The sequence below is a fragment of the Blennius ocellaris genome (assembly GCF_963422515.1).
Source record: "Blennius ocellaris genome assembly, chromosome: 19".
Lineage (NCBI taxonomy): Eukaryota > Metazoa > Chordata > Actinopteri > Blenniiformes > Blenniidae > Blennius > Blennius ocellaris.
This window is the reverse complement of record NC_137668.1, coordinates 8,486,392-8,512,946: the sequence shown is the minus strand read 5'-3', so window position 1 is coordinate 8,512,946 and position 26,555 is coordinate 8,486,392. Positions and strand designations below refer to the sequence as shown.

Below are 26,555 nucleotides of genomic sequence, written 5' to 3'. Positions count from 1 at the left end.
TCTCCTCTCCTTATAAATGAGGAACATCTGTAATTGAGCTGAGTGATACTCTCTTGTCAGACTTCTTGTTCCCTCTTTAGCTGTTTCACTGTTTACCCGCCTTTGCACAAAAAAAAAAAAGACAAGCTCAAAGACTGTTGTCACTCTTTTTGTTTTGACTTTTGTTTTTTTTGTTTTTTTGTTTTATTTCAGCAGGCACAGATCTGGGTGTCTGAAGACGAGCGTGGGGAGTTTTGGGGAGGCTTTAAAACTTGTTTATAAGTCCCTCAGATAGCTTCTGCACACTCTCAAAGCAGCGCTAGTGAATCAAAGCTCCCATTCCTCCTCTTCTCAACCCCTTCTCTCAAGATGAATTATGTCTTTTCTTCTCCCACTCCCCCCCCCCCCCATTGAAGAGCTTGTATATTTTTTTTTTAACCTCCTTTTTTTTCCCCCTCATTCTTCTGAAGGACAACGTCCCCCGGCGTCCTTGCCGCTTTTCTCTCGGCGATATGATTATTTCTCAACTCTCTCCCCTCTTTCTCGTCTTGAATCCGCAGGACCCTGCAGACAGTCGGGCCCTCGCACGCCCGCACCTACACCGTGGCGGTGTATTTCAAGGGGGAGCGAATCGGCTGTGGCAAAGGCCCAAGGTGAGTAAGACAAGCGCAATATAACAAGACACAACAAGACGAGGCGCTCTCCTTCTCAGTGCGTCGCTAATGGGCTCGAGAATAATGGCCGCGCTTTATTGATGGTGTTTATTATAGCAATTAAGCTCTTGTTGGCCTATTCTATCGGGAGAGACATTATGCAGAATGAAAATGAATCGATTCATTATCGATTTGACGTAAATTGCGTTATGGAAATATCACGGCGTGTTGAAGGGGAGCGAGCGACGCGGCAATGTGTGACGGGCCGTGAGGCTTCAGTCAGAGCTGGATGGGAAGAATTACATTCTCACCTCCACAGTGAAGCGCAGTGTCTGAAACAAGGGTGGTGTTTTTTTTAATTATTATTAAGGTGGGGGACGAGAAATTCAAGGGGGGTGCAGCAGCAGATCAAATCTGATGGGTCTTGTGGATCCGTTGCGGCACAATATATTGCACATTTTTCCTATCAACATTCACAGTATGATTGTCCCCCTAAAGGTTGACTGAACTGTGTTAAAGGATGTTTCATGCGCTGCAAATTCAAAACGACGCAATCGCAAAATCGCCACACGAACTGAACAAACTGCCGAAGTCGAAAGCGCAAAGTAAAAGCATCCTGAAAGTTCCCGTTTTACACATCAGCCATCGAGTGAAAATCGTGTTTTCAGGCGCATATTTTTTGATAAACATCGCCGTTTTAGCCCATTTAACCACACGTTACTGTCGTAAGATGACAAGCAGTTGTCAAGCTGTTCTTTCTATGGCCTGCTCATGAACTAGTAGCGAGCTTGCATAATTTTTCCACTTCGTGATGCTTCTTCTGTGATTTGTAGTCTGTAAAATACGGTAGTCGCTGAAAACAACACATCACAAATAATGTTTATTAACATGAACAAGAAACCTTGTATTTAAGCTGTTTTTTTTGTGCAATCAGTCAAAAAAAAGTAATTCTCTTCATCCTTTGGTATCTGCCTCCATCTCGACCGTCTCCATGTCCTATTTAGTGCGTCCATTAACTGTCTCTGCAGTTACATGTGGAGAAGAGGAGAGAAAAAAAGGCTAACATTTTAATATTTTCTCCCTTTTCTCTTAAATTCCATTGGTACATTTCTTTAAAAAAAGAAAAAGAAAAACTAACACAATTAACTGAGAAAAAGAGAATCTCTGTAAAAAAATATATATATTTTAAATGAAACGTGAAAGATTATGTGGTCAAATAGAAAAAACACTGGAACAAACTTGCAGATCTTGAGAATAATGGCTGAAAAGAACTTTGAGATTCTGGAGTAAAGAAAAATTAAAAGATGTAATATTTCTAAAACTGTGAAAGAGTGTAGAGTAACTGGGTTATTAAATGACCGAGAATCATCTATTTGAGCTTTTTGAAAAAGCTTCTGCTGGTTTTTGCTCTTTTAAGGCATAACTTCACAGAGCAGTGTGAACTAAGTCTTGATTGATGGATTCATCGACATCAGACGGTTGAAGAAGATTTACTCTTCAGGGTTATGTGCTCACATTAGGCAAAATGACTAAATATATTGTTCCCCAGCGTGAAACTGTGAAGAAATCAAGGGATTTGCTCTCATTTGAATATGTAAAAACAGAAAAAAAAGTGCTCAGACGTAATTGTAAAATATGGAAATAAGGATTTGACGGGTGGGTGTTGTCTCAGATTTCTGCTTTGCATCGCCATGTCAACACATGGACTTTGTGTTTGTGTGGTTTCCAGAAGCAAAAGTTCTTACTGTGCAAGATTATATGACCAACAAGAGCATCGTATTAAATAAAAATCTTTCTCCGCTTGAAGATAGAAAGAAATCTGGACATTTGTTCACACGTCAGTCACGATTGTGACGGCGTCCCGGCTTTTTTTGGTGGGGGATTTGTATTATTCGCGCTCACTTCGTACGTGAGCTCATAATACAGGCAAGCATCTGAAAAAAAACAGCAAGAGGTGTGTGTGTGTAAGTGTGTGTGTAAGTAAAAATAGTGATTCTCTATTCAGAGGCCTGTTCAGGGTTGGAGGGGCTGGCGATAAAGCCGCAGCTGAGCCTGCGAGAAATGAAACCTAAATCCATCAAACATCTCCCACCATCTATCCCCCTCCCCCCTCCCCCCTCCCTCCACATGTGAGGGGGACCCCCCCCCCCACCCACCCACTTGAAAGTATCTCTCGTGCTCTAAGCTGGCGATAAGTTTGTCCCCTCCATGAGATCTTTGACAGCTTACTGTTTTTTGTATTTACATGACTTAAGCTTCCAGCCACCTCCACCATCTCTCTCACACACACACACACATACAGACACACACACACACACACACACACACACAAATCGCAGGCGTAAACATTGCCCAGCGCCCAGCCGCCAATAGGCTTACCTTTCGGGAAATGCACTGCATCACCTGCGATTGTTCCGTGAAAGAGATCCTCTTTCAAAGAACAAATATAAAGCACTTTTCATAATCCTCTCAATAGTCGCGTCTTTTTTTTTTTTTTTCTTTTTTTTTGACAGAATCACAAAAAGCGACATTCTGAATATGCTAAAGACCCTTTTCTCCTTCTTTCTCTTGTCGTCTTTCTCTCTTTCTCTAATCTAGCATCCAACAGGCGGAAATGGGAGCTGCGATGGATGCGCTGGAAAAATGTAAGTTTTATATATTTAAAAAAAATCTATATATATATTTATTAATCCATTCATTCTCCACACGTTTAAGTTCCTGCCGCGCTTCGCCTCGCTGCTGAATATTATCTCTGGACCTCCGGTAGTCAGTAGGACGGCTGGCGGGGAGCCGTGGCCCGAGCAGCCGGCCTGGCTGCGACGTATAGGAGGACGTTTGAAGTGCGAGCCCAGAGAGGGAGACGGGGGGGTGGGGGGTGGGGGTGGGTGAGGGGGGGGGGGGGGGGGGGGGCAGTGAAAACCAGCCGGAAACCTGGAAGTTTGTCCCATCTTCCCTCTTTACATCCGAAGAGGGAAGCGCCGTCTGAGTCGTCCCCGACTCGCAGTTTTTTTTAATCTTGTAATTGTCTTTTCATCAACCGCCACTTGAGGAAAATAAATGGCCTCTGTGTTTTGTTTTTTTGTTTTGTTCGTCTTTTTCAACCATTTAGGTTGTCTAATTCTCCGCCAAGTAAAAACAATACAATTACAGAGCTCTCAGAAACGCACCCGCAAGCCATTTCCATCATCTCCCGTTTCCCTCATGCTCCATGCATATGTATGTGACGGCGTAATAACCAGCCATTACATTGAGAGTGCAAAGGAGGGTTTTTGTTGTTGGTTTAGAAAAAAAAAAAAAATGGGGTTCTGGTGCTATCTGTGCGCCCGCCACATTAATCAAACGCACAATTTGTTCTTCACTGGGCTAATTAGCTGGAGGTGAACACAAATGGCTTTGCTGGACGAGGACTGTAGAAGTTGCGCAGGGCGGGAAGGTCAAACTTTGATTTCATTTTGGCTCATAAATGAGGCCTCCAGCCACTTGTGATTGATACTGTTTGTGCGCTCGGCCACTCTTTCCGCTCGCTTTCGGAAGCTTCCCGAGTCGGGCTGCTATTATTTAAAGCCGCTTTTCACTCCCGTCCCCTCCGTTCCTCCTCCTCCTCCTCCTCCTCCTCCTCCTCTTATCGAGGGCGTAGTTCAGTGCACACACTCTCTCTCCCGTGTCTTCCTCCCTCCCTTAATTCCTCCCGTTTCCTCTCCCCAGTGTACACCTCTGTCACTGTGATTGATAGATGCTCATTGCTGGTAAATGAACATTTCCCTCCTCATAAATTGCTGTTTCATGTGACTAGATTAGCAATGCCTTTTAAAAAGGTCAGTTAATTTAAAAACCGTCCCTTCAAGTCTCCCGTCCTCCGGAGCGAAACGCGTCCAGTTCCCGGGCTTTGTTTGACTTTGTGTTGCCACTTCATTTAAACCCGCCAATTTACAAGTCGCCCGTCAGCTTGATGTACTCTTTAGCCTCACCCGACGCTCCCGGACGCCTGCCTCGCTACGACGAGCCGACTGGGCTTTAAAGAGAAAGGCCTGTTTCGTCTGATGGACACGAGCAGCAGTTTAAAGACTCCAAGCCCGGATTAACGCGAGTCGGGGTGCATGGGAAGTTCAGACGCTGCGTTCAGGGGTGACTCCGTAAAATCGGAACGCCGTCGAAATGGGAACTTCCGCGTGGGAAAGTGGGAAATTCCAAAGGTCTTCTGGAAAGTAATGTAGCGTCACTCGACACACATTCACCGTGTCGTCTTTCCTAATGAGCCGCTTCGCAGTTAGACGACTTCATTAACTTCGCAAACATTTATGTTTTCTAAAAAAACAGCAATATTCCCTTATGTGTGAAAATGACATTTATAAAGGATTGCAGTGTTGCTTTGCATTTACGTGTGCGGGTTTGCGTAGGCTCGACTTGTAAAATCAGGTTTTCCCGTTAACATTTCCCAGTTCCATGAGCTTATATCGTTAATTCAGTTTGAGCGTTTCTCATTGTCAATTTTAACAGGACTTGAAGATGTTACTCAGTAACTGGGAAGTGGGAAATGTTCGGCTTCTGATTGGGGAACACTATACATCTAGAAATGATTAAAGTGGGAACTTCCTCTTGGCAAAGTGGTAAATTTTAAAGAGCCTCCAGAAACGAATGTATCATCGCTGAAACAATGACCTTTGTGCACATGCCTGTGAAACAGTTTTTCTTAATGAGCCTCATCACAGTTAAATGACTTCATTAGCATGACATTGTTTGCGTGTTACTAAAAATAGCAATATTTCCATACGCGTGGAAGCACCTCTATAGATAGGATTTTTTTTTTAAAGGCAGACTTGTTGGGAAATCAGACTTTCTGATCTCTGCAGTTGGGGCAACTTGTTGGCTGGATAGAGGATGCTTTCAACTGGGAAATCAGACTTTCCCAACTAGTAAGTTTGTAAGTTTCCAGCTCCCTGATGCACCGATTTTGTAATTATTGGCATATGATCTTGGAGGGAGGCCGATATTCATGCTGCAGTAAGGTTCAAAACTGAATTTTAGCCATAATTTGTTGAAGGGGATCTTCAAGAGCAACTGGTAAATGGGAACAATGCAACTTCTAATTGTGAAATATACATTTGAAAACTATCAAACTCGAAAAAGTCCTCAAGGGGAAAATTGAGAGCTTGAAAACACCAATTTCTTAATGATTCCTCCATAATAAACAACCATTTTTTTTTTCATTTATGTGTTATTTTACAGAAAGGGAACATTCCCAAATCAAATAAATTGACTTTCCCCACTTTGTCTTTCCATGTGATGGCACTATTATATGTTTGTAATAAATAAAAACTCTTGCAATATCATGCAGTTGTGCTGTTAAACACATGAAGCTTAATGGTGCATATATATATATATATATATATATATATATATATATATATAGTGGGAGTGTCACAAAGAGTGGATTTTTAGAAAGCTTGTCAATACCAAAGTTGACAATAATGTTGTTTATTTGTCCACAATATTTTTCCAGGTAGACTTGAGGAAAAAAAAGTGGAGGAATATTCCCAATTAATACATTTGATCTTTCCACACTGATTTCCCACGTCTACAAATGTGCTAGTATATAAGCAGTATATGGTTGTCTAAATTACAAGTATTATAATACAGCAGTTCTGAATCACACAAAACTGTGTGTAGTGCATCAACGACTTGGAAATGTTTAAATGTTTTTTACGACTGAACATACTGCCATATTGAATAAAACTGAAAATGAAGCTCAAGGTGATGGACACGTCGCACCCAAATGCATCACATTAAACTCTAAAAGCAGTCAAATCAGCGGTGAAAATACATGAGCGAATCTATTGAGATTAATCTGCTCGAAGATGTCAAACTGTCTGCGAAAGTGGAAAAGAGCTGCCGATAATGAGCAGGTCTGGTTTAAAGAATGAAAAACAAAGCCCTCATTGAATCAAGTAATTGTATGTTCCATAATCGCAACAGAACCTTTAATAATTTGATCAAAAAAGGCTAATTAATAATGGAAATCTTTCTTCATTTGCATCCCTAATGTGGCCGCACACGTCTGAACCTCCACCGGCGCTTTGTGGGTTGACCTGACCCGTTCCGTCGTTTACAGATGGGGCTCATTATTTAGAGGTCATGTTTTTAATGAAACAGTGTTGGCTGATCATTTTGTATTATTCATAAATCACCGTTGCAGCTTTAAAACGAAATGCTTTGGTTGGGGAGGGGGGGGGAGGGGGAGAAGAAAAAAATTAAAACCAAAAAAAAAAAAAAAAAGTTCATGTTCTCTTTGTTCATGGAAGGCTCCTCCAGTGGAGATAAATATGCGAGGTCAGTCAGCGGGGTTTGGAGCGCGTCTTTGATGAACGCGCGCCTCTCCTGACCATGAGCTTCACATAATGAGAGTTCGCAGGAGCGCCTGGCGCATTAACTCCTATCGGAGCCGCATTGTCCTCGCGTGTGATTGTCAAGGGCCTCGCTTCATTTGTTCGCATAGCAAGACTAATCAAGGACATTAGCCCCGGTGTCATGTCATTCCTCATTGATTGTCTTATTGGCCCTCGGTGCAGCTCCAGCTCCGCCGCCTCGCCACTCGCTACGGCAGCCCCACCTTGTTTCGCTTGGTGGATCGAAAACATTCTCGGCTGCAAACGTGTCGGGATTCATTTCCATGTTTTATTTAAAGCCTGCTCGAGTATCAGCAGCACTTTGAGCCGGATTGAACTTTTTGTTTCCGCGGCAGAGCTTTTCCTGGCTGACAGGGTCGGCGGCGGAGAGGTGAGAGACACGGCGGCGTTCAGTCAGACAGCTCAGAGCTCATTAAAGCCAGCGTTTCCCCACCGCCACCCTCCAACCCGCCCAATATTTGGTGTGCGTGTCTGAAGCCGATCCTGCTGGTGGCTCGGCTGATTCACATTTCATTATTTGATGGCCCACGATTTGACAGTCTCCTGCCTGTATCCGTCAAGGCAGAATTAAATGTTAAACAAGGCCCCGGCCGGGGGAAACATGAGTGCAAACAAATCGAGCTGAGAGCAGCCAGGTAGGCCGGCCTGGAAGAAGTCGGCAGTGGCGGCGGCGGCGGCGGCGTGCGCTTTCAGGGGCCCCGGGGCTCCGTGCACTCCAAGGCGACATCAAATATACATGGAAACGGCTTAACCATTTATTATTCATCCTTACAGATATGGCGCTGTCTGTTTAAAATCTCCAATCTCTCTCTGAGACCCCCCCCCTTCCTTAGCCAATTCCAGCCTCCTCGCAGTGTTTCTCAAACAATGCAATATCTATTGAATGAGGGAAGGATCTGGCGATTCGCTGGAAGGGAGCTACATTCTTTCCTCGGCTTTCCCTCAAACCCCCCCCCTCCTCCACCCACCTCCTTAATCTCAGGATAAAAGCATTGGATGGATAGAGGCAAAGCAAAGTACAGTATGCAGGATCTTCATTCACTGGCTGCAGTCTTTTGTTTGCCCTTTGGCGTGGCAGGGAAATCCCCCGATCAGCAGCGCTGCACCGCCACACTATTGGCTTGTTGGCGAGCCTGAGCTGCCGGTGATGGACTCATCCGGAGCGGCCCAACTCCGAAGTCGCCTCACGGCTCGGGTTCCTGTGTGAAAGGACGGCGCTGCGAAGAAGTTATCAAGTCAAGGAGCTTTGCAACCTGACAGTTTGTCAGCGTTTTACAACGACTTACTGAAGAATACAGCTACGGCACTTAATTTACCGTATTTTCTTGACTACAGGTCCCTTTTTTTTGTTTTGTTATACAAGTTAAAGATCAAGATATACCAGTGCAGTTACGTCTGAAGATGAAAATAATTTTTTTTTTTTTTTTTTTTTACGCCAGTGCCACTTCGAGAAAGAAACACTCTTTGACAGATGTCTTCTAGTACAGGAAATGTGGTACTTGTTAGTTTTGTCGTCGACGACGAGCCATTGCAGCGCTCCTGCTCATTAAAATGATTAGTCGCCAGCTGGTTAGCATTCTTTTGTTGCAATAGTTACTATTTCGGGAAACTTTAATTTTCCTATCGTCCCGGGAGGAACCGTCACACCCAACCACAAGAATAAAAGAAAGAGAAGAGCATGTTTGGCGGAGCACCTAACACAGGTTTACAAAACTCAAGGGAACAAATACAGTGCAATATTGGAATGGAAATAACCAGCACTACTGTGGTTGGGAAACTTGTGAAAATATGTACTTTGAAGTGTGAAAATAATCATTTTTACAACCTGTGTAATTTTTTCAGAACCTGCTATTGACTTAACAGTTACTATTATGCAAAACCCCTGTTTACTGACAAGTAGCTCCTTGTTGAAGCTGACAAGAGGCTACAACTACAACCTTTGAAGAAAGGCAGTTATCAAAAAGAAATATGGCAGGAATAAACAGAAACTATAATTAGGGCTGAGTACTTGAATATGTAAAGTTGGGTTGACTAACCAGGGGAAGGAAAAGTGTTGCTCCTCTAGCAAGCGACAGTCATTGCGCATCAGGCATTTCCGGACCTCCACCATTGTCCTCGAGAAGAATGGCAGAGTTGTCGACATACAGAAGGAACAAGGCCGGTTTCGGCCCTTTAACGCCTCATCAGCATGCAGAGGGCGCCGCCTCTCAAGAGGTGCTTTTCCTCCAAACACCTGATGGCTGAGCGTTCTGGCCGCACCTTTGTGATGCCCAACAACGGGGCCCGAAAATGAAAAGCCTTGTGTATTCTTCAGCAGCACGGTTGCTCTTGTGCTGCATGTTAAACAATGTAAATGGCCGATGTTTTTTCTTTCTTTCTTTCTTTTCTTTTTGTCTACCTCCCTCCCTCCTCTCAAGTGGGTTATTCTCAAGTCATCTCGGAGGGGAAAATGCCGGTGATTTCCATATTTTAACTGCAATATGTAGTTTTTCTCTCCGAGGCCCTCCAAGTGTTGCTTACTCACTGAAAGCATATTGAAACAGACGGCTTGTTTTCCAATGTGTGTGTGTCTTTTCTTTTTTTTCCTCCTTCATTTGATCCTTCTCTTTTTTTTTTAATAGCATATTGCCGTTATCATGCACTTTCCCTCTCTGTGACCATAATGACAAATTAGAGTGTCGCAGGAGGAAGAATACATTATCCTTTAGCTATTCACCAGTCACACACATACAATATGTTAATGACAGCTTTTTTTTTTTTTTTTTTTTTTTCCCTGTGTTTCATTAGGAGCTCCTTCAATTTTCATGACCAGAACTGAAGGGTTACATGGCCTTTTAGCCTCTCGTGGCCTATTTTTCCTGACAATCAGAGGGAGAAATAGGTCCTTCGAACCAGGCTGGGTCTACTTTATACACAGTGAAAAAAACAAACAAAAAAAAACCTTTACGCAGTCACATTGTTTGATCTGCAAAGTGAGCATCAAACCAAAAGATTAATTTGAGATGCAAGTTTTAGTTATTTCAATTAAGTTCATTCTGCCTTTGGATTGTTCATAAATATTGTTGTTTTCATCTTTTGAGGCAAAGAGCACCGTAGAAACCTTGTACTTGAACTCATCTAAAAACCAAAGTATTTTTGATTTCTGCTTTTCAGGCGAGTAGCTTTGTTTTAAAGATGTTTAGACGAAACATGTCGAAGGTACCTTTTCTGTCTTCCAGCCTTAAATCATCAAGCTGCGTTTAAAGCTCAAGGCCCATTTTCACGTGGACACCCAACACTTTTATTGCGTTTTGTTATGTCTGTTTACGTGACGACTGTGCTCAGAGCCGTCGGAAATGCAAGTTTTTGAAAATGGCCCCCCAAGTTAGGAAACACTCTGAGTCCGTGACTGTGGAAAATGACCAAAGTGCAACTTTTTGAAAACTCTTAAATGGGAAGATGCAACTTTTTCAAAACTCTTGTCTTCATGTAAAGGAGGAAAATGCAGCTTTTTGAAACTCCGTGTCCGTGTAGACAGTGGCAATGCTGCAACTCTCAGTGGATTTTCTCCTGGGACTTTTTAGTTTTACAGCTGAGAGTCAAAAGTAATAGCTAACAAACAACAGCACCCACTAGTGGCCCCACATGACATCAACTTCAAGACTTTGCTGTGTAAACATAAAAAGTTTCTGTTCCAAAAATCCCAAATCGGTGTATTTTCACTTGCAATGCCTCCGATTAAACTTCTGTCCGAACGCTTTCTCTAAAAGGAACCACTGCTCGGATGTGTTTTCAACTGATTTGCTAAGTAGCGTCTTATCAGCACCACAGAGGAGGTCGAACCCAACCCCCGCAGATAATGTGTCGGCCCAACATGCGAGAAGCGTCTCCACTTCCTCCCCACCTCCGCTCCGGCGTGTGCATTTCTAGAACACGGTACGAACAAAACGTCCTCGGCGCTGGCCAGAACCCCGAGGCGCGACTTTATCAACGGCGAATCCGCCGCCTGGACGCCGGTTTCTAATTAAATTCTCCCAGTTATCAGAGGATAATGTCGACTATCCACAGTGTTTAGATCGTGTCACATTTTCTGTTGTCTTGGCCGTGAAGTGAAAACCAGTCGGGATGTTCGCCGACCAAGAGTTTACGACCAATAGAGGTTTTTCATGCACGGTCCACGCTAGGATACAACATACCGTAATTTCTGCACTATTGGGTGCACCTGAAGATAACAACAACCTGCAACCAATAACATTTTTAAAAAAAGGGGGTGGGGTTGGAGTTACATGATGCACCTGAACGCATCACCCATGTAGCTATAGCATGAAGCTTGTAGACACATAAAACACTAAATTAGCTGCGTCATCGTCTAAGCATGTGAAAAAAGTGTTATAGTCTGGATATTACGGGATGACTCAGTAAGGAAATAGAGGAAGAAGAATGAGCTCATTGAAGACGCTAATGTTCCTTTACGTTGTCACATGAAGTCTTGTTTTTTGTCGTGATATTGTAAATAAATAATTTGGCACCTAACCTAAATTTCAATCCTCTTTAGTTTGATGAAATTCAAATGATCCTTTTCCTTTTCAATATGACTTATATATTCTTACTTTGAACCCGACATGTAAAGATACAAAACCATATTTATGGTTTATAGAGAACAATTTTTTTATATCAGTTAGTGTGGTTCCTGTGCCTTTAAAAGTTGTGTGATTGTAGGAAGGGTATAAAAAAAAACACACAACATTGAAAGTCTAATTTGTCTGAGTTTGCATGGTCACGGTCAGCGAGTGGAAAAACTGCACTGTCAAATGTGCGTCTCAGCGAGGAGACTCGAGCCACTGGGCAGCTGTCATGCATGCTGTTTTAAATTGAAGCGAGCTCCGGGCAGACACAGTCATGTAAACACTTAATGGAAAATTACCTGAGCTTATAAATATCACCATTACCAGCAGAGCCTCTGCTGCCAGAAATACAGCAAGTTTCTGTTGTTTTTCCAGTAAAATGTATATTATAAAAAAAAAAAAAACAACCACAAAAACATTGGATGATTTGAAATATTCCTTTTGACTGGATTTTGAGGGAATTAATAGATGAAAAAAAGATTTGGCCTCATAAGTTTAATGAAAGGACATTGGCGTGTCCTTGGACTTGATTGCATTTGGCATTTTGCCACTGTTGTTTTGATTCCACACAGAATAAATGATTAACATCTAAAAATGGAATTTAAGAAAGAAAAAAAGTCTTAAAATTGAAAATAAGAGTTGGTCGCAGCCCACGTTGAAATTTAATCAACTGATTAACACGATTTAATCAGCAACAATTTGGATTAGTGAAGTTTTTCTCTTTTTTTTTTCCCCTCTGTCTCTTTTCAGTCATTTTTTTCATTTTCTTTCTCATTTCCAAATGTCCTTTTCTTGGATAAATGTTCCCCATTTAGGATCTTCCATTGAATTCACTTGCATTTGTATTTCAACAAGTGGCGACGCCCTGGCACTTCATGCTGAAGTGTGATCAATAAAGTGTTATTGTTTTGGCCTGTCTGGGTAGAAGTGGCGGAGCAGGAGGCCATGTTGAACATTTAGAAATCCCATTCACACGTTTGAGGTGAAGAACATGTCATCCCACCTGCAAACAGACAAAAGGAGGACATAAGACGGCAAAATGATCAAAACCGGTTGATGGAAGCAGAAACCGCAGTTGAGGAAGTTTGACAAAAAGCGCTGGGGTTGTTTTGTGTTTTTTTTTATTTGGTTTCCTTTGAAATGTGGGATTCTAACTTTAACAACCTTGAAGCCGGCAAAGCTTTGGACACCTTGTGGTCTCCGGCACCCAGACCCCTGGTTGTTTGTCATTTTATTTCTTGATTTCCCCTCAAATCATTGAAGATTCTGATGAGTTGTTCAACACCAACTTTATTCAGATCGAGAGCTACACAGGCAGTCAGCGTTGGTTTTATTTGGACACAGGGAGGACATGAGGTCCCCACAAAGAGAATCTCTCGTCCGCCTCCTCCAAACTCTTTCAATCCGGCTCGTCTGAGACTTTTTTTTTTTGTTTTTTGGAGAAGTTTTCTGGACCCGAGGTTCTTTTCCGGCAGCGTTTCCCTGACGGACACGAGTCCTAACAGGTTCCCTCCCACTCCTCTCGGGCCTCGCAGCACTTTGTACCCAGACTCCCCACCGGGCTCCGGCATCAGATTTGGAATCGGCGGCGGCCAAGTTGGCAGCGAGCAGGAAAACTCAAAACGGAGGCTGCTTCAGAACTTCTCTTTGGAAACTAATGGCCGCTGTCGCCAAAGCTGCATTCAAGTTATTTTTTTTTTTGTTTGTTTGTTTTTTTTCCCGCTGGTGGAGTGCCAGGAAGCAGCAATCGAGAAAGGAGCAGTCTTGTCCGAAAGGGTTTTTAAATCTACAGAAAACACTTGAAAAAAATCGTCTTTTTGGGGGGTTTTGGTTTTGTTTTTCCCTCCGCCGCCTTTACGTGACCGTGCCGCGCGCTCGCTTTCCTCCCCGCCACCACCATCTTATTACGGATCTCATTTAGAAATGTTCACTTGTAATTATGTTATCAGATCTCATCGCCATTGTGCTGAAACCAAACAAGGCCTGTCTAATTTCTTGTTACTTCATCATTATTAATGAAATAACAACACCGGGGCAATTTAATCGCAATGCAACATTTTTTTTTTTTTTTTTTTTTTTCCCGCTCACTTCACCAAAGTGACAGCGTGACATTTTGCTCGGGGAAACTGGAGTCGCTGCAATCTGAGCCCTAAATTGCCGTCCTCGCCCAGTTGGAAACTGACCTTGTCTCTTCACACCCCTGCCTCCGTGTCTCTCTCTTTATCTGTTCTCCTTGGTCGACTCCTCTGTCGTCGCCCTCCCTCCCCTCTCCCCGCACTGACTCTCCCTCTCTCTCTCTCTCTCTCTCTCCCCCCCCGTACCAGATAACTTCCCACAGATGGCTCATCAGAAGCGCTTCATCGAGCGGAAATACAGACAGGAGCTGAAGGAGATGAGACGAGAACGAGAGCGGCAGGAGAAGGAGACCGACGAGTCGGACGACTGCAGGAAGTGACAGCGCCCTCCTTCTTTCTTTTTTTTTTCTCTCTCTCTCTTCTCTCTTTTCTCTTTCCTCGTCGGTCGACGGCAGGGTGGGCTCAATCAGGGCCGAGGGGTCGTCGTTCAAGGAGATGATGGCAGCCGTCCAGACAGGAAGTGATCACTGAGGCGTCTGCGTGAACTCTTCAGCAGACTAGAAGCTAGATTTCACTCTTAACCCCCAATTTGAAGGTGAAATGAGCTTTTCCAACTAGATTATTGAAGATGAAGTGAAAATTTAAGACACAATTAACCAGTTTTCGCCACTCATGTTCTGTAGTATCTCAATCTTTATTGAATATATATTGACATTTAAGGGTAAAATCATGTTAGGGCTTCACAATAAAACCACCAAGCTCATAATAAAGCAAAACCAAACTATTTAGATTTCTTTGTTTTCAAATATTTATATTTACAGGGACAGGAAGTGATCACTGAGGTGTCTGCATGAACTTTTCAGGAGATTAAAAGCTAAATTTGAGTCTTAACCTCCAAGTTGAGGGCAACATTTACCACACGATTTTGATGATGTGAAAATTTAATACAAAAATGTTGAGATTTTAGTCCCTCAAATTCGGCCATATCTGAATCTTTGTTGAGTATAGATTCGCATTTAAGGATAAAACCACAATATAACCAACAAACTCAAAATAAAAACTATATTTAGACTAATTTGTTTTCCAAATGGATTCATGGGGACAGGAAGTGATCAGTGAGGCGACAACATGAACTTCACAAATGATTCAAGAGTAGTTTCTGACTGAAATTGGTTTTTTTTTTTTAATAGGGGGTTTTTTGGATTGAAAATGAAGTGTTTCACCAACAGACCTGAATCAGTTACGTTTAATAACTTTAATCAGTCACAGCCAGATCCATGTTGTCAAATGTTTTTTTGTTGGCTAATAATTGAATTTCCACTCGTAAGTGTAAAACCACATCAGGAGCTCAAAATAAAGCAGAAAAAAATAGGTGTGTTTCATTGTTTGTGTTCAAACCGTTGCAGCCATTCACCAGTGAATAAGTGTTTAGGTTTGACTATTAACTTTTGAAAAAAGGGCGAAATTTGGAAGAAAAAGTCAAACTTCAGGTGAAACTGATAGAACTTAGTCACATTTAAAGCTGTTTCACATTTATTTAGTCAACCTTAGCTGAACTAGAACATGTAAACTCCTCACAGTTTGATATAAAAAGGTAAATAAAGCCAAATCGTGTCCACATTCGAAGAGATGACTGAAGTGTCTTGTAATTAACGAGGTACATTTTCCTTCTCGCCCTTGATTTTAGGCTGAACTTTTCTTTATCTACTCAGATTGAAATGTATAGCCGGATGCTGTCATGTTATATTCCGTTTGGTCCCTCAGAGTTGGACTCATGTTGTCAAATATTTGTGTTTGTCTGGAAATAATTCAATACTGACTCACTTTTAAGTGTAAAACCACAGCAGGACCTCACAGTGTGACCGACAAGCAGAAAAATAAAGAAAAAACATTTTTTTTTTTTTTTTGTCTAGTCAGGATGGGATCTTGTCTGATGGATCTGTGCAAACTTTTGTGATTTGATGATTTCATGCAAAATGTGGGTTCAGTCAAAAATATAATTTGAGCAAGTTTGGAGAGAAAGTGGAACATAACTAAACCATAAAATAGATCGTGTCATCGTTCATCTGTGATCGTGTCATCTGTCAGGGTTGGAATTATGCTCTTATGTATTTGTGGCCTAATAATAAACCTGGACTCTCTTTTAAGTGTAAAACCACAGCAGGAGCTCACAGTGTGACGAATAAAGCAGAGAAAAGCACTTTTTGAAGTTGTCTGGATGAGATTGAGCTGGTAGATTCAACGAACCTCCAAATTTAGGCTAAATCCGGAATATTTCAGGTCTGTTTAGTCCTTCTGTCAAAATATGTCTCTTTTAAAGATCCATTGTAATATTTGAGGTGGCCAATACTTCTAATAGTTATGTTAATTTGTCATAGACTTCAGTTAGCGCTGGCCCAAACGGTCCTGCAATACCACTTTGTACCACTAGATGGTACAGTGAGCCAGTTGAAGTGATGAATGTACCTGCATTCAGTGGAAGAATCAACATGTGTGTGTGTGTGTGTGTGTGTGTGTGTGTGTGTGTGTGTGTGTGTGTGTGTGTGTGTGTGTGTGTGTGTGTGTGTGTGTGTGTGTGTGTGTGTGTGTGTGTGTGTGTGTGTGTGTGTGTGTGTGTGTGTGTGATCACAAAGGTGTCTTCTTCGTATGTTAGGAGGTTTGTTAGGTAAATTTACTTTAAAATGTCTTTTTTCACAATGATTTTTTTACCTGCCATCCTCATGTTGTCGAATTTTCCCTTGTCCAACCAGTTTGTCTGAAAAGCTCAAAACAAAGTAACTAATCCACATTTTTAATGAAATGTTTATTAGAATCGTCAAAGCTTGTAAATAAACTTCCAGATTCTGATCCAGTCACTCAAAAATCTGTTTGCGTTTTTTTTTTTTTTTTTTTTTATTATTATTCTAATCCTTCAAAATCCCCTCAATTTCCGCTGAAAGGCCTCAAACGCTAATTAATAGGGTTAAGTTGATTATATTCAGCCACTTTTCGGTGCCACAGTTGGTCTCACGACTGCCACTCATCCTCTAATAATCAAAATGTGATTTCTTTTTTTTTTGTCTTCTCTCCCTATAATTTTTTTTTTCTAACCTCTCAATCCGATTGGCTGTGGAACAGATCTTAATTATAGATTGTCTAATTAACAATTTCCTCAGCTGCGTCGCCTCTGGATTGGAGGTATTAATGACTATGACAGGTGGAGTTATTCGGAGATTTGGGGGAGATCGTACGACCGTACCTGTGAGGAACGAGGCTCGACGGTTATCTGGAGGATGCCGTCACGTTTTGTTATAAAAGTTTCCGTTTTCTCGCCACAACTTTGAGGGAAAGAAACACGGGAGGTGACTTTTTGTCTCCAAAATTATTTAAAAGCAACGAAACGGTACGATGTTGTGTGAGAAAATACGTAAAGAAATGAGTATCGTACAGAAATATTACATAACGTCTCTAACAGACATTTCATCACACTATAATTCAAAATATTTTCAATGATTAGTTATTTCTACACAAAACATTATGAATTGGAATCGATTTAATACAGAATGTAATTTAATCAGAATTTTAAATGTTTTTATATTTCCTATTATTATTGTCATTATTGTTCTTGTATGCTTGCATTTAGAAATATTCATATCAGTGTTTAAGATCCAAGTTACTGTCTGTATGTGCAGTTAAACATTTACACTGTACAAAACAAATTGATCTTTATGAAGAGAATCAGGCAAATATACAGTGGAACAAGAAGTCTTCTATATAATTCAGAAATGCAAATTGAATCCCAATTTTAACATAATTCAATATGTCTTCACACAAAAAAATTATTGATAATCAGCAGCAGCAAATTTGAGCTATTTTCTTGAAACTCCTGCTGCCTGATAAACACGGACTTTAATCAATGAAATCATTGAATGCAGTGAGTATTTGCCTATTAGAGATGGAGGAATGACTTGGCTTCATTGTCTCAGTGAAAAAATAGGTAATATGGTCAAATAATCCACCAAGCACTTGTTTTCTGTCTTAATTTTTGAGCAACTTTGTGACTCGCCACTGCCACCTAACAAAATAGCAAATCGTACACCCAGTACCACAAGGTTTGTTTTTTTAATGCATTTAACTTTATTCCATGTTATCGCCTCCTGATGTGGTGATTTCTTAGTTCATTTTATATTTTAACCATACAGTTTATTACACCTCGAGTCAAGAACTCAAAAAGATGGAAAGATGCAATGTTAATCAGCTCGACAGCAGTGTTTTTTGTGATTTTTTTTTTAAGAACTTTTAGCCAGAATTGGCTTTAAAGTGGAGGAACTTGCCTCTTAACGCACGCCTAAAAACCGCCAATGAAAACAAAGAGTCAGATTTTTAAAGATATTTAATTGTGTCATATAAATATTCAGTACAAAATATTACGGTTTACAAAGCAGATCGATGGACGGCCGGTGATTTCGGTGCCCCTTTAACACTACCACAACCTCTCGGACTGTTTCTACACTGACGAAAACTCGACTGCTCAACCACATTGTCACCAACAGAATATAGCGCAGTGGAGGCCGGGCCGGACCGGGCCAGGACCGGGCCAGGCCCCGGGGCCGGCTGTGTCTACACATCAACAACCACAGATCTATTGTATCTGGCGGGAAAGGGGGAGGGGGGGGGGGGGTAGGTTGGTGTCACACCGTCTAGCCTCAGCTTTAAAGAAAAAAAAAAAATAGACAAGAAAAACCCAACATGGCGGCGTCGTGGATGAGTAACGTTTGCCGTTATCTTCGCGGAGCGCGGCGCCAACGCTGGGAGGCAATTATACCCTCCAAAGGGAAACACAAGAACGTCTCCGTAATGGCGATACGCTGACACGCCGCATGAAGACCGAAAATTGTGACGAGAGAGGAGGGAGCTTTTGGTGAGTGCTGCTGTCATGTCGATTTCCATTTGAGACGTCACGTCGTACCTTGAGGCTGAGAAGCCGTTTTCTTAGAGTGAAGGGTTTTTAAACCCATTAAATGCTTATTGTGGCGCCGCCGTCTGGAATGGCCACTTACACAACGGGTGCTCAGGCAACAAGCTAATAAACAAAACAAGACGGGCAAAAAAGGAGTTCCCCAAACTTTGTTTCATTAATTAGATTTAATTTAAAGGCTTGGAGAGAAGGAAAAAGATGGCTGCTGTTATACGTGGTTAGCATGTCGCTAACGTAAAGTCAAAGTTCATGTTGGCAAGGATTTGCTTTGTATTGATGTCCTTCTGACCTCGCCTCATTTCAAAGCTTTCAGAAGGACTTTGAAGTTCCCTCGGGAGTATTTTCAGTCACGCATTAAGTGAACTAGCTAACGTAGCCCCATCATTGTGGATATACCACTTTGTTGCACAAGATAGCGCAGTGAGTCCCTATTGTCTCTGTGTCTCTACGATGTCCCCAATTTTTACCTGTTTACAAGCTAACCAGCTAGCCGTGGCCTGATGAGTATTGTAATATCCCTTTGTAGCACAAGATGGTGCAGTGAGTCAATATTTTTAAATAGTTTGTTCAGTGTCTCGTCACAAACCTCAAAATAACCGTGAGTTCTCAAAATTCAGGACGTTAATAAGCTCACCAGCTAGCTGTGTATCGCAATACTTTGTACCAAAAGATGGGGATTCTATCACAGTTAGCATCACTCAACCACAACGACTCACTACTGCCTCCTAATGCACCAAAGTGCCAAATCATTCACACACAGTAATTTGTTTTATTTTTGTATTTTTTTTTTTTTTATGTTGCTTTTAACTTAATTGCATGTTTTGGCCTCTAGTTTCAGTGATTTCAGAACCTGTTTTAGCTTTTATTTAATACATTAGCTGTGCCTTCTCATGTCCTCGCTAATGACGACCTTAACTTTATAGGTTGTTATACTTTTCGTCCAAAACAACTGTTAATCATTAGCTGTAGCCTTGTTGTTCCAGTTTGCTCCACAAGAGGGTGGATTGAGTCACTTTAAGTCTCTTCCTACATTCAATCTAACAACAGAGGTTATATATATCAGTTTTGTATTTCTCCACACGTAACAGAACGAAACTTGATTTTTTTTTTTTTTTACAATGTATTGGATTATATGCAACAGTGATAATGAATATTCCCAACAAAAAAAGGTTGAATATTTTTGTGTTTATGTGCAGTAAATGTGAAATACATGATGATTTAACCTTTTCTGATTGAATTATGACATGTAACATGACTCACTACTGCCACCAAGTGCACAAAGGTGACATTACTTAAATCTTGCACACTGCCTCTTTAATTTTACCATTTAGAATCATTTTTTGACGTTGTTTTCTGCCCCCCCCCCCCCCCAAGGCCGGCCTTTTTAAAAATGTAAACGCCCTCCTGTTCTCGCCGCAGGATCTGACCTTCTCTCCCAGCCGAGGACACACCTCCGGGTTTAAGAACCTAATTCCACGGCGCTCAAAGGTCAGGCGCCCCCTTGATAAACATCTTTATGGAAAAGGCTGCTCGTCCCACAGGAAATCAGCCGCGCGGAGCCCGAACATTGGCCGGCGTACAGTCTGAGCGCGATAAAAAGGGCAGGCGGGGAGCAGACTGCAGCGTCTTTCAAAGAGAAATAACACTGCTGTTTCTTTGCTTTTTGGCACGTTTCTCTCACTTTACTGCTCCGTTATATTATTTTTTTTTTATACATTCGACTGAGCGCTTGTCAGGACACACACAGGAAAAACAACTTCGCCTTAGCGTCGTTTTTAATGTCACCGGGGTGGTACGTTTAGAGGAAAGGCAGGCGACGTCGAACCTGAAGGTTGTTCGGCAGCCGCGTGTGTTTGGGACGCATGAAGGGAGAAAAACAATCCGAGGAGGATTTTAGAGCTTTTCATGTTTTTTGAGATTAAAGTTCAAATGTTGAGGAGTAAAGTTTAAATGCAAATTGAATATTCTGGTTTAAATTCCAGACATTTGAGCTAATGGAAGTAGGATAATATATTGAGAATTATGTTGAAATATTGGGAATAAAGTCAAAATGTTCAGAATAAGGTCAAAGTATTAAAAATAAACATGATGATATTGGGAATGAGGTCAAAATGTTGACAATACTGTCAATATTTTAGAAATTAAAAGTCTAGGGATTTACAATTAGGTCACAACATTAAGAGTCGAAGTTGCAAATGCTGAAAATCAAATAATGAGTAAAAATACTGAGAAAATGTTGACAAAAAAGTCAAAGTATGAGAAAAATACGCAAAAACAATTGTAAAATTTGAACGAGTGTCTTTGAGAATAGTGTGAAATGGATAATCTCCTCGGCTAAAACTAAAAACGTCAACGGTAAAATGTGTATTTAAATGTCAAAATGTAGAGATTAGATGAGGATTTATAGTTTCATAAAAGTCAATGGTGCTGAGATTGAATCGGTTTGAGAAGCCAAATGTTTAAAGAGGGAGAATTTATGTAAAATAAATAAATATATGTGAAAAGATTTCAAGAAAAGCAGAAATAAAGACGCAACTTCTGAAAATGTTCAACATGCAGAATGAAGCATGGAGTATTAAACATGGAATATTGTGAATAAAGTCAAACTGAAGTATTTTTCTCCAGAATTTTAATCTTAAAATGTAATTTTTTCTTCAAATTCCTCTCCTTGTATTTTTTTGCTCTATTCATGTCATCTTGTTGCACATTTCTCGAGTTATTTCCCAGTAACTTAAGGCAATTCTTTCAATATCGTTTTGCTGATTTGTTTTATAAAAGTTTCAGACAGATTTAGGATTTTTGTAGAAAACTTTGACATCTTCCAACTCTGAACGTTTGCGTGTAAATGCTGCTAAACCTTCGACTGCGAGAAACAAAATGGGGGAGGGGGGGGAAATAAAAAAGTATTTTAACGCCACAATGTGTTGACGCTCATGTTTGTCTTGTTGAGTTCGTTGGATCTTTCCCAGAATTCTACGTAGTCGGAGGCGAGCGCTGACGCCCGTTAGCCTGCTAGCTCACTGGACGCTAGTCGTAGCGGAGGAAGTGACACCGCACCTCCACGTTCTGCTCCAAAATATTTGGTATTTCAGATTAAGCCCCACCAAGCGACGCGTGAGAAGGATACTGTGAAAGTGATGAACCGCGGTGGTTTATGGGTCATTTCTCTTTTTTTTTTAAACGTGAGCCGTAAATCATCTCCACAACAGCTTCTGTTTCTTTTCTTCTTTTTTTTTGAAATAATCTAGTTCGGTGTCGTATGTCGGTGGTTCCCAACCTCTTATTTTTTGTTTCTCCTTGCAGTTCGCCACAGTTTGCCTCTGATTGGAAATTTACCAAGAAGTCAAACTTCTGGTTCAGCAACAATCCTCTCCGCTCCAAATTTTAGAGAGTGTCAAATTCTGTTCGCGTTCACGACTTGGTTTCCTGGCAATGTGATTTTCACAACTTCAGAGCCTTCAAATCTTTGAACCCTGCCGTCTTCGACTCGGGTTTCCTTCTAACCAGTTTCGACGGTGAAGCCAGAAGTTTGTCGACCACAGGTTGGGAATCACCGCCGCCCTCTAAACAAGTTTCCTCGGAGGCTCAGACTCAGGCTGAAAGAGGAGGGGAAAAACTCCTAGAAAAACCCAACGACTGTACAGCGTATTGTATCGTAGTACCGTACATACACAAGCTAAGATAGAACTCACAATATGCAGCGTGTTTTTTTTTTTTTTCGTTCGTTTTTTTTGTTTTTTGTTGTTTTTTTTTTCTCGAAGTCCCAGAAACACTGAAAAATACACAGGCATATTTCTGTTGGTTTACAAAACTGCTCGTTCCACACGTCCATCACAGGCAGCTTTGGAGAAAAAGTAAAGAAAAGTAAAGTATGGGGAGAGATATATCTGGGCCTCATGTACACCCCCTGTATACACACACTTTTAAAAACAAAACAAGAAAACCAAAAAAAAAAAGAAGAGTCTCGACACAAAGTTTGTCACCGTGCCCTCGCCAAAAAAACGCAACTAACACTGACTGGACGCACAAAGCCTACGTGTGTCACCGGAGGGACGGCTGTGATCGAAGGCGGCACTTCGGACGAACGGCGCTCGTGTTCTCTGTCCTTCACCCCGCCCACCCATCCCCCAACCCCCGCCCCCCACCCCCAGAAAAAGTTTCTACCATCTTTCCTTGGACTCCCCCCCACCCCCACCCGACCCTCGTTCTCTTCTTCCTCTCGTTAGGAATCCCTGTCGCTGTCGTCGCCGCCGTACATGTCGGCCAGTTTCTTAAAGCGCGGCCCCCACTCGCTCAGGTAGTTGTAGTCCTGGTCGCCCTCGGTGGTCGCCGACTCCAGCGAGCTCAGCGACTCGGCCACCGAGCCGCTGCCCTCGTAGGCGTAGGTGGCCAGGGAGTCGTACGGCGGCGCCGTGGGGTCGCTGTCGTTGTCCTGCAGCCGCTGGTTGATGAAGTCCCGCACGTCCCCGTTATTGTCCCGCGCCGGGGCCGGCGCGGGCCGTCGCACCGGCGGGTAGAAGGCCTCGGGGACGATGTCCCGCCGCTGCTTGCTCTCCTCGATGGCCTCCGGGTTGCGCAGCGTCCCGATGTCGAACGCCTGCGTGTCCTCCTCGCCGCCGCCCTCGTCGTTGTAGCTGACCACGTTGTCCCTCACGTCCTCTTTGGAGATGATCAGAGGCTCCTTCTTCCTCTGCCTCCTCAGGGCGGCGAACAGCACCACGATCACTGCGGAAAAAAAAACAAACAAACAACAGTTTAAACCTCCTCACCCCCTTTTTTTTTTTTTTTTTTTTGTTGGTGTTTTTTTTTTCCCCCTCTGTTTCTCTCGCCGCTCTGAAGGCCGGCGAGGGTCCGCGGGGGATTGTCCGTGTTGCGTGAGTGTTCACTGATGTTCAGGGACTTTGTAGAACAGGCTCTGCTACCACAAGGATGCATTATGTATCTCTGCCTCCTCGGGGCCGCCGCAAGCTTGAGAACATGAAGGAAGCCGGGCTTGAGAGCACGACGCTCCAGAAACACGGCCGCCGTGACGTCGAGAGTGACGAGCGCGCAACCCTGACCTCCCTCTCTGGGTCCATGTAAACATCCAATCCAGGCGTATCTACGGCTGGGGGAAAAAACATTTTGGAGCGAATTTGAACGTGAGGAATCATATATCCTACATCTCCAGAAATCAGATGATCAAACTCAGACTCTTTAACGCGGCAGACATCTGGGCCACTGCACGTCACATCTGCACATTTCAGATGGGATGCGAGACGACGAGTCTCTGATCCGCGTCGGATTCTACGGTGGCGACGTCGACGGACCGCTGCTAAAGTTCTAAACGCGTCATCGACCACCACTGGAGGGTCTTCCACAGTTGCACAATTGCCAAATTATGGCCGTATAAAGACCTTTTGCTCTAAGCTTTCCAACTCGGAAATTTCCTGCTGGACCAGAGTGAGACATCGAAACTCAAAATTATAACTGTATTATAAGTATACAATTCCAAAATATGGCAAGGCCTGCCATTAGAAGCACATTTCAGGGTTTTAATCAAAAAGTTGGTGCCTTGAGCCAAAGTCCATTAGGTTTTCTGTGGTTTTTCCAAATGAATGCAATTAAAAAAATGGTGTTGACTTTGAATTTGAACAAAAGAGCTCGTACGATTTAATTTGATCTTCCAGGGAGTGTGGGCGGGGCTATAAGGACCTTCAATAAATGCCTCTACATGGCTCTTTTCCCCTGTGCTGGGACCGTGACGACGGCAGAAGTGTAAGTCAGCAAAGCTCCGTGCTTCACCGGGACAAGGTCAACGTGGAGAGCAACCAGCGATCAGACTGCCTCCACTTTCGGAGATCTCCGGGCTTTATAAAACCAGGTCCGGATTTGTCGCAAAGAATGGAGGAAATCACAACCTTCAATGTACTAATCAAGCACGACGCCCGAGATTTTCAGGGTTTGTTCTCCTCGATAAAACCTTTACAAAAGGTGCCGCTTGCTTGCAAATTTGCCAAATTGTGGCTCGCTAACTGGAGACTTTCGCTTCAAATTATGTACGATAATATATCGCTGAGGCATTAAAGTGAGGAACCAAATGTATTTTGAAGTGCTAATTTCTGAAATGTGACAAAGCTTAAGTTTAAAGCCTGTCACACTATTAGAAGGAGCAGCTTTTAATTAGGAAATGCTCCAAATATGAAGGCAGTACCTTGAGCCAAAGTCATCAATTAATGGGTTTTAGGTGATGGATGTTGAAACAAAAGTGCTGATTTCCTCACTTTTCTGAGTTTAGTTTGCCTTGCAGTTAGTGCAGGCGGGCTCTAATGATCGTGAGGATAATATCAGAAAGCCTTTGAAGGACCGCGAGGATGAAGAAATACACACTTTGTTCCACAAACTTCTGCGCCGTCTTTCATTTCGCAGCAGTTTCTGAAGCAGGTTTAGCGTCTGTGACCGAAGATGGAGGAGAGACGGGAACAAGTGGAGCCAGTCACATTTCTGCATCCTGGAGGCTTTTCCTATATGTGGAGGGATTCGGTGGAATCTGAGGCCTGGAGCTGCGTAAGGAAAAGGTGTTTTCCGAGGCTAATCCTGCTGCGCTGGGCGGCACTTTGATGTCTCTATCCCGGAGCGGGAATGTGGGTGACGGTGAAGCCGGGAGTCCCGCTCAAGCCAGCCGAGACGCTGCAGATCTCTGCTGTTCAAATCAAATTAAGATGACAGCGATGGTCACTGGCAGAATAATCCGCCCACAGGAAGCCGGGAATCAAATTAGGGAGTGAAACACAAAACTGCCTCTTTAACACCTGTGAGAAGCTTCCGAGTGTGAAATCTGATTTCCAGCTACCCCCCCCCCCCCTCCCCCCAATGGTGGGAAGGAGAAGAACTGCCGACAGGCAGGGCGGCGCTATACTCACTCAGCAGGATGATGACGCAGAGCAAAATGGCCACCAGGGCGCCGGTGCTGAGCCCCGCCCTCGCCGTCAGCGCCTCGGCGTTGCACAGCTTCATGTTGCCCTCGCGGTCGCAGGTGCACACCCGGACGGTCAGCGTGTTGGTGCTGCTCTGCATCGGGAACTCGCCGTCGGAGATGACCACGGGCACGTGGTAGACGCTCTTCTGCAGGCTGCTGTAGCTGTTCCTCCGCGTCACGATCCACGCCGTGTTGTCTGAGCAGGGCACAGGCCATCGCATGAGATACCCCGGGACGGTCGGCGCGTCGCTTCCGTACACGAGCTCTCCGGGGGGAGGGGGGGTGGGGTGGGGGGGGTCTCACCTTTGTTATCGCGCACGGAGAAGTTTGCCTTCCCAGCAGCCTCCTGGGCCAGGCTGAAGAAGAAGCGGTGTCCTCCGAGCGGCTCGTCGGGATCCGTGGCGCTCACCGTCTGGATCCTCTGTGACCAGGCACACACACACACACACACACACACACACACACACACACACACACACACACACACACACACACACACACACACACACGTTATTCATTTCAACAAACAAGACAGGTAAAGATTTACACCACTAAAGTTCAGGAGAGTTTGAAAATCATTTGCAATCTTTTGCTCTTACAGAGCTTTGAACTGTCTTTTAACTGCTGCTGTACATGAAATTTGACACCAGCCTCATAAGTTTTTATATAGTTTGACAGCAACGTAAAAAGGTACAACCATTGCAAGCTGTATATAATGACTTGTTCAATTTTACAATGAAAACCTTTTACAAAAAAAAAACCCAAATGTACATCAAAGGCCATTAAAGTTAGATTTTAATCTGAAATGAATGTAAAAAACTGTTTTTGTGTGTATGTGTGTGTTTATAATTTGCCACCAGCTTCATTATTGTGCTATTAACCTGTTATAGTTATGAAGAAATTCAGGAATACAGATGCATTTCTG

At 42.9% G+C, this 26,555-nt stretch overlaps 2 protein-coding genes across 2 annotated transcripts in view; one reads left to right on the top strand and one right to left on the bottom strand.

Moving 5' to 3' along the window:
* The window catches only part of drosha (drosha ribonuclease III), a 127,483-nt gene extending 111,643 nt beyond the window's left edge, over window positions 1-15,840 (top strand). Inside the window, exons 30-32 of the mRNA XM_080515355.1 lie at window positions 540-632; window positions 3,231-3,277; window positions 13,965-15,840. Coding sequence (XP_080371481.1) covers window positions 540-632; window positions 3,231-3,277; window positions 13,965-14,095 — 271 coding nt within the window. The 3' untranslated portion in view covers window positions 14,096-15,840. The remainder of the gene's footprint in view (window positions 1-539; window positions 633-3,230; window positions 3,278-13,964) is intronic.
* Window positions 15,841-22,894: 7,054 nt separating this feature from the next.
* LOC308144310 (cadherin-6-like) overlaps window positions 22,895-26,555 on the bottom strand; it is a gene marked incomplete at both ends in the record, with an annotated part of 46,865 nt that continues 43,204 nt past the window's right edge. The window contains 3 exons of the mRNA XM_080515400.1: window positions 22,895-23,397; window positions 25,575-25,826; window positions 25,934-26,051. Coding sequence (XP_080371526.1) covers window positions 22,895-23,397; window positions 25,575-25,826; window positions 25,934-26,051 — 873 coding nt within the window. The remainder of the gene's footprint in view (window positions 23,398-25,574; window positions 25,827-25,933; window positions 26,052-26,555) is intronic.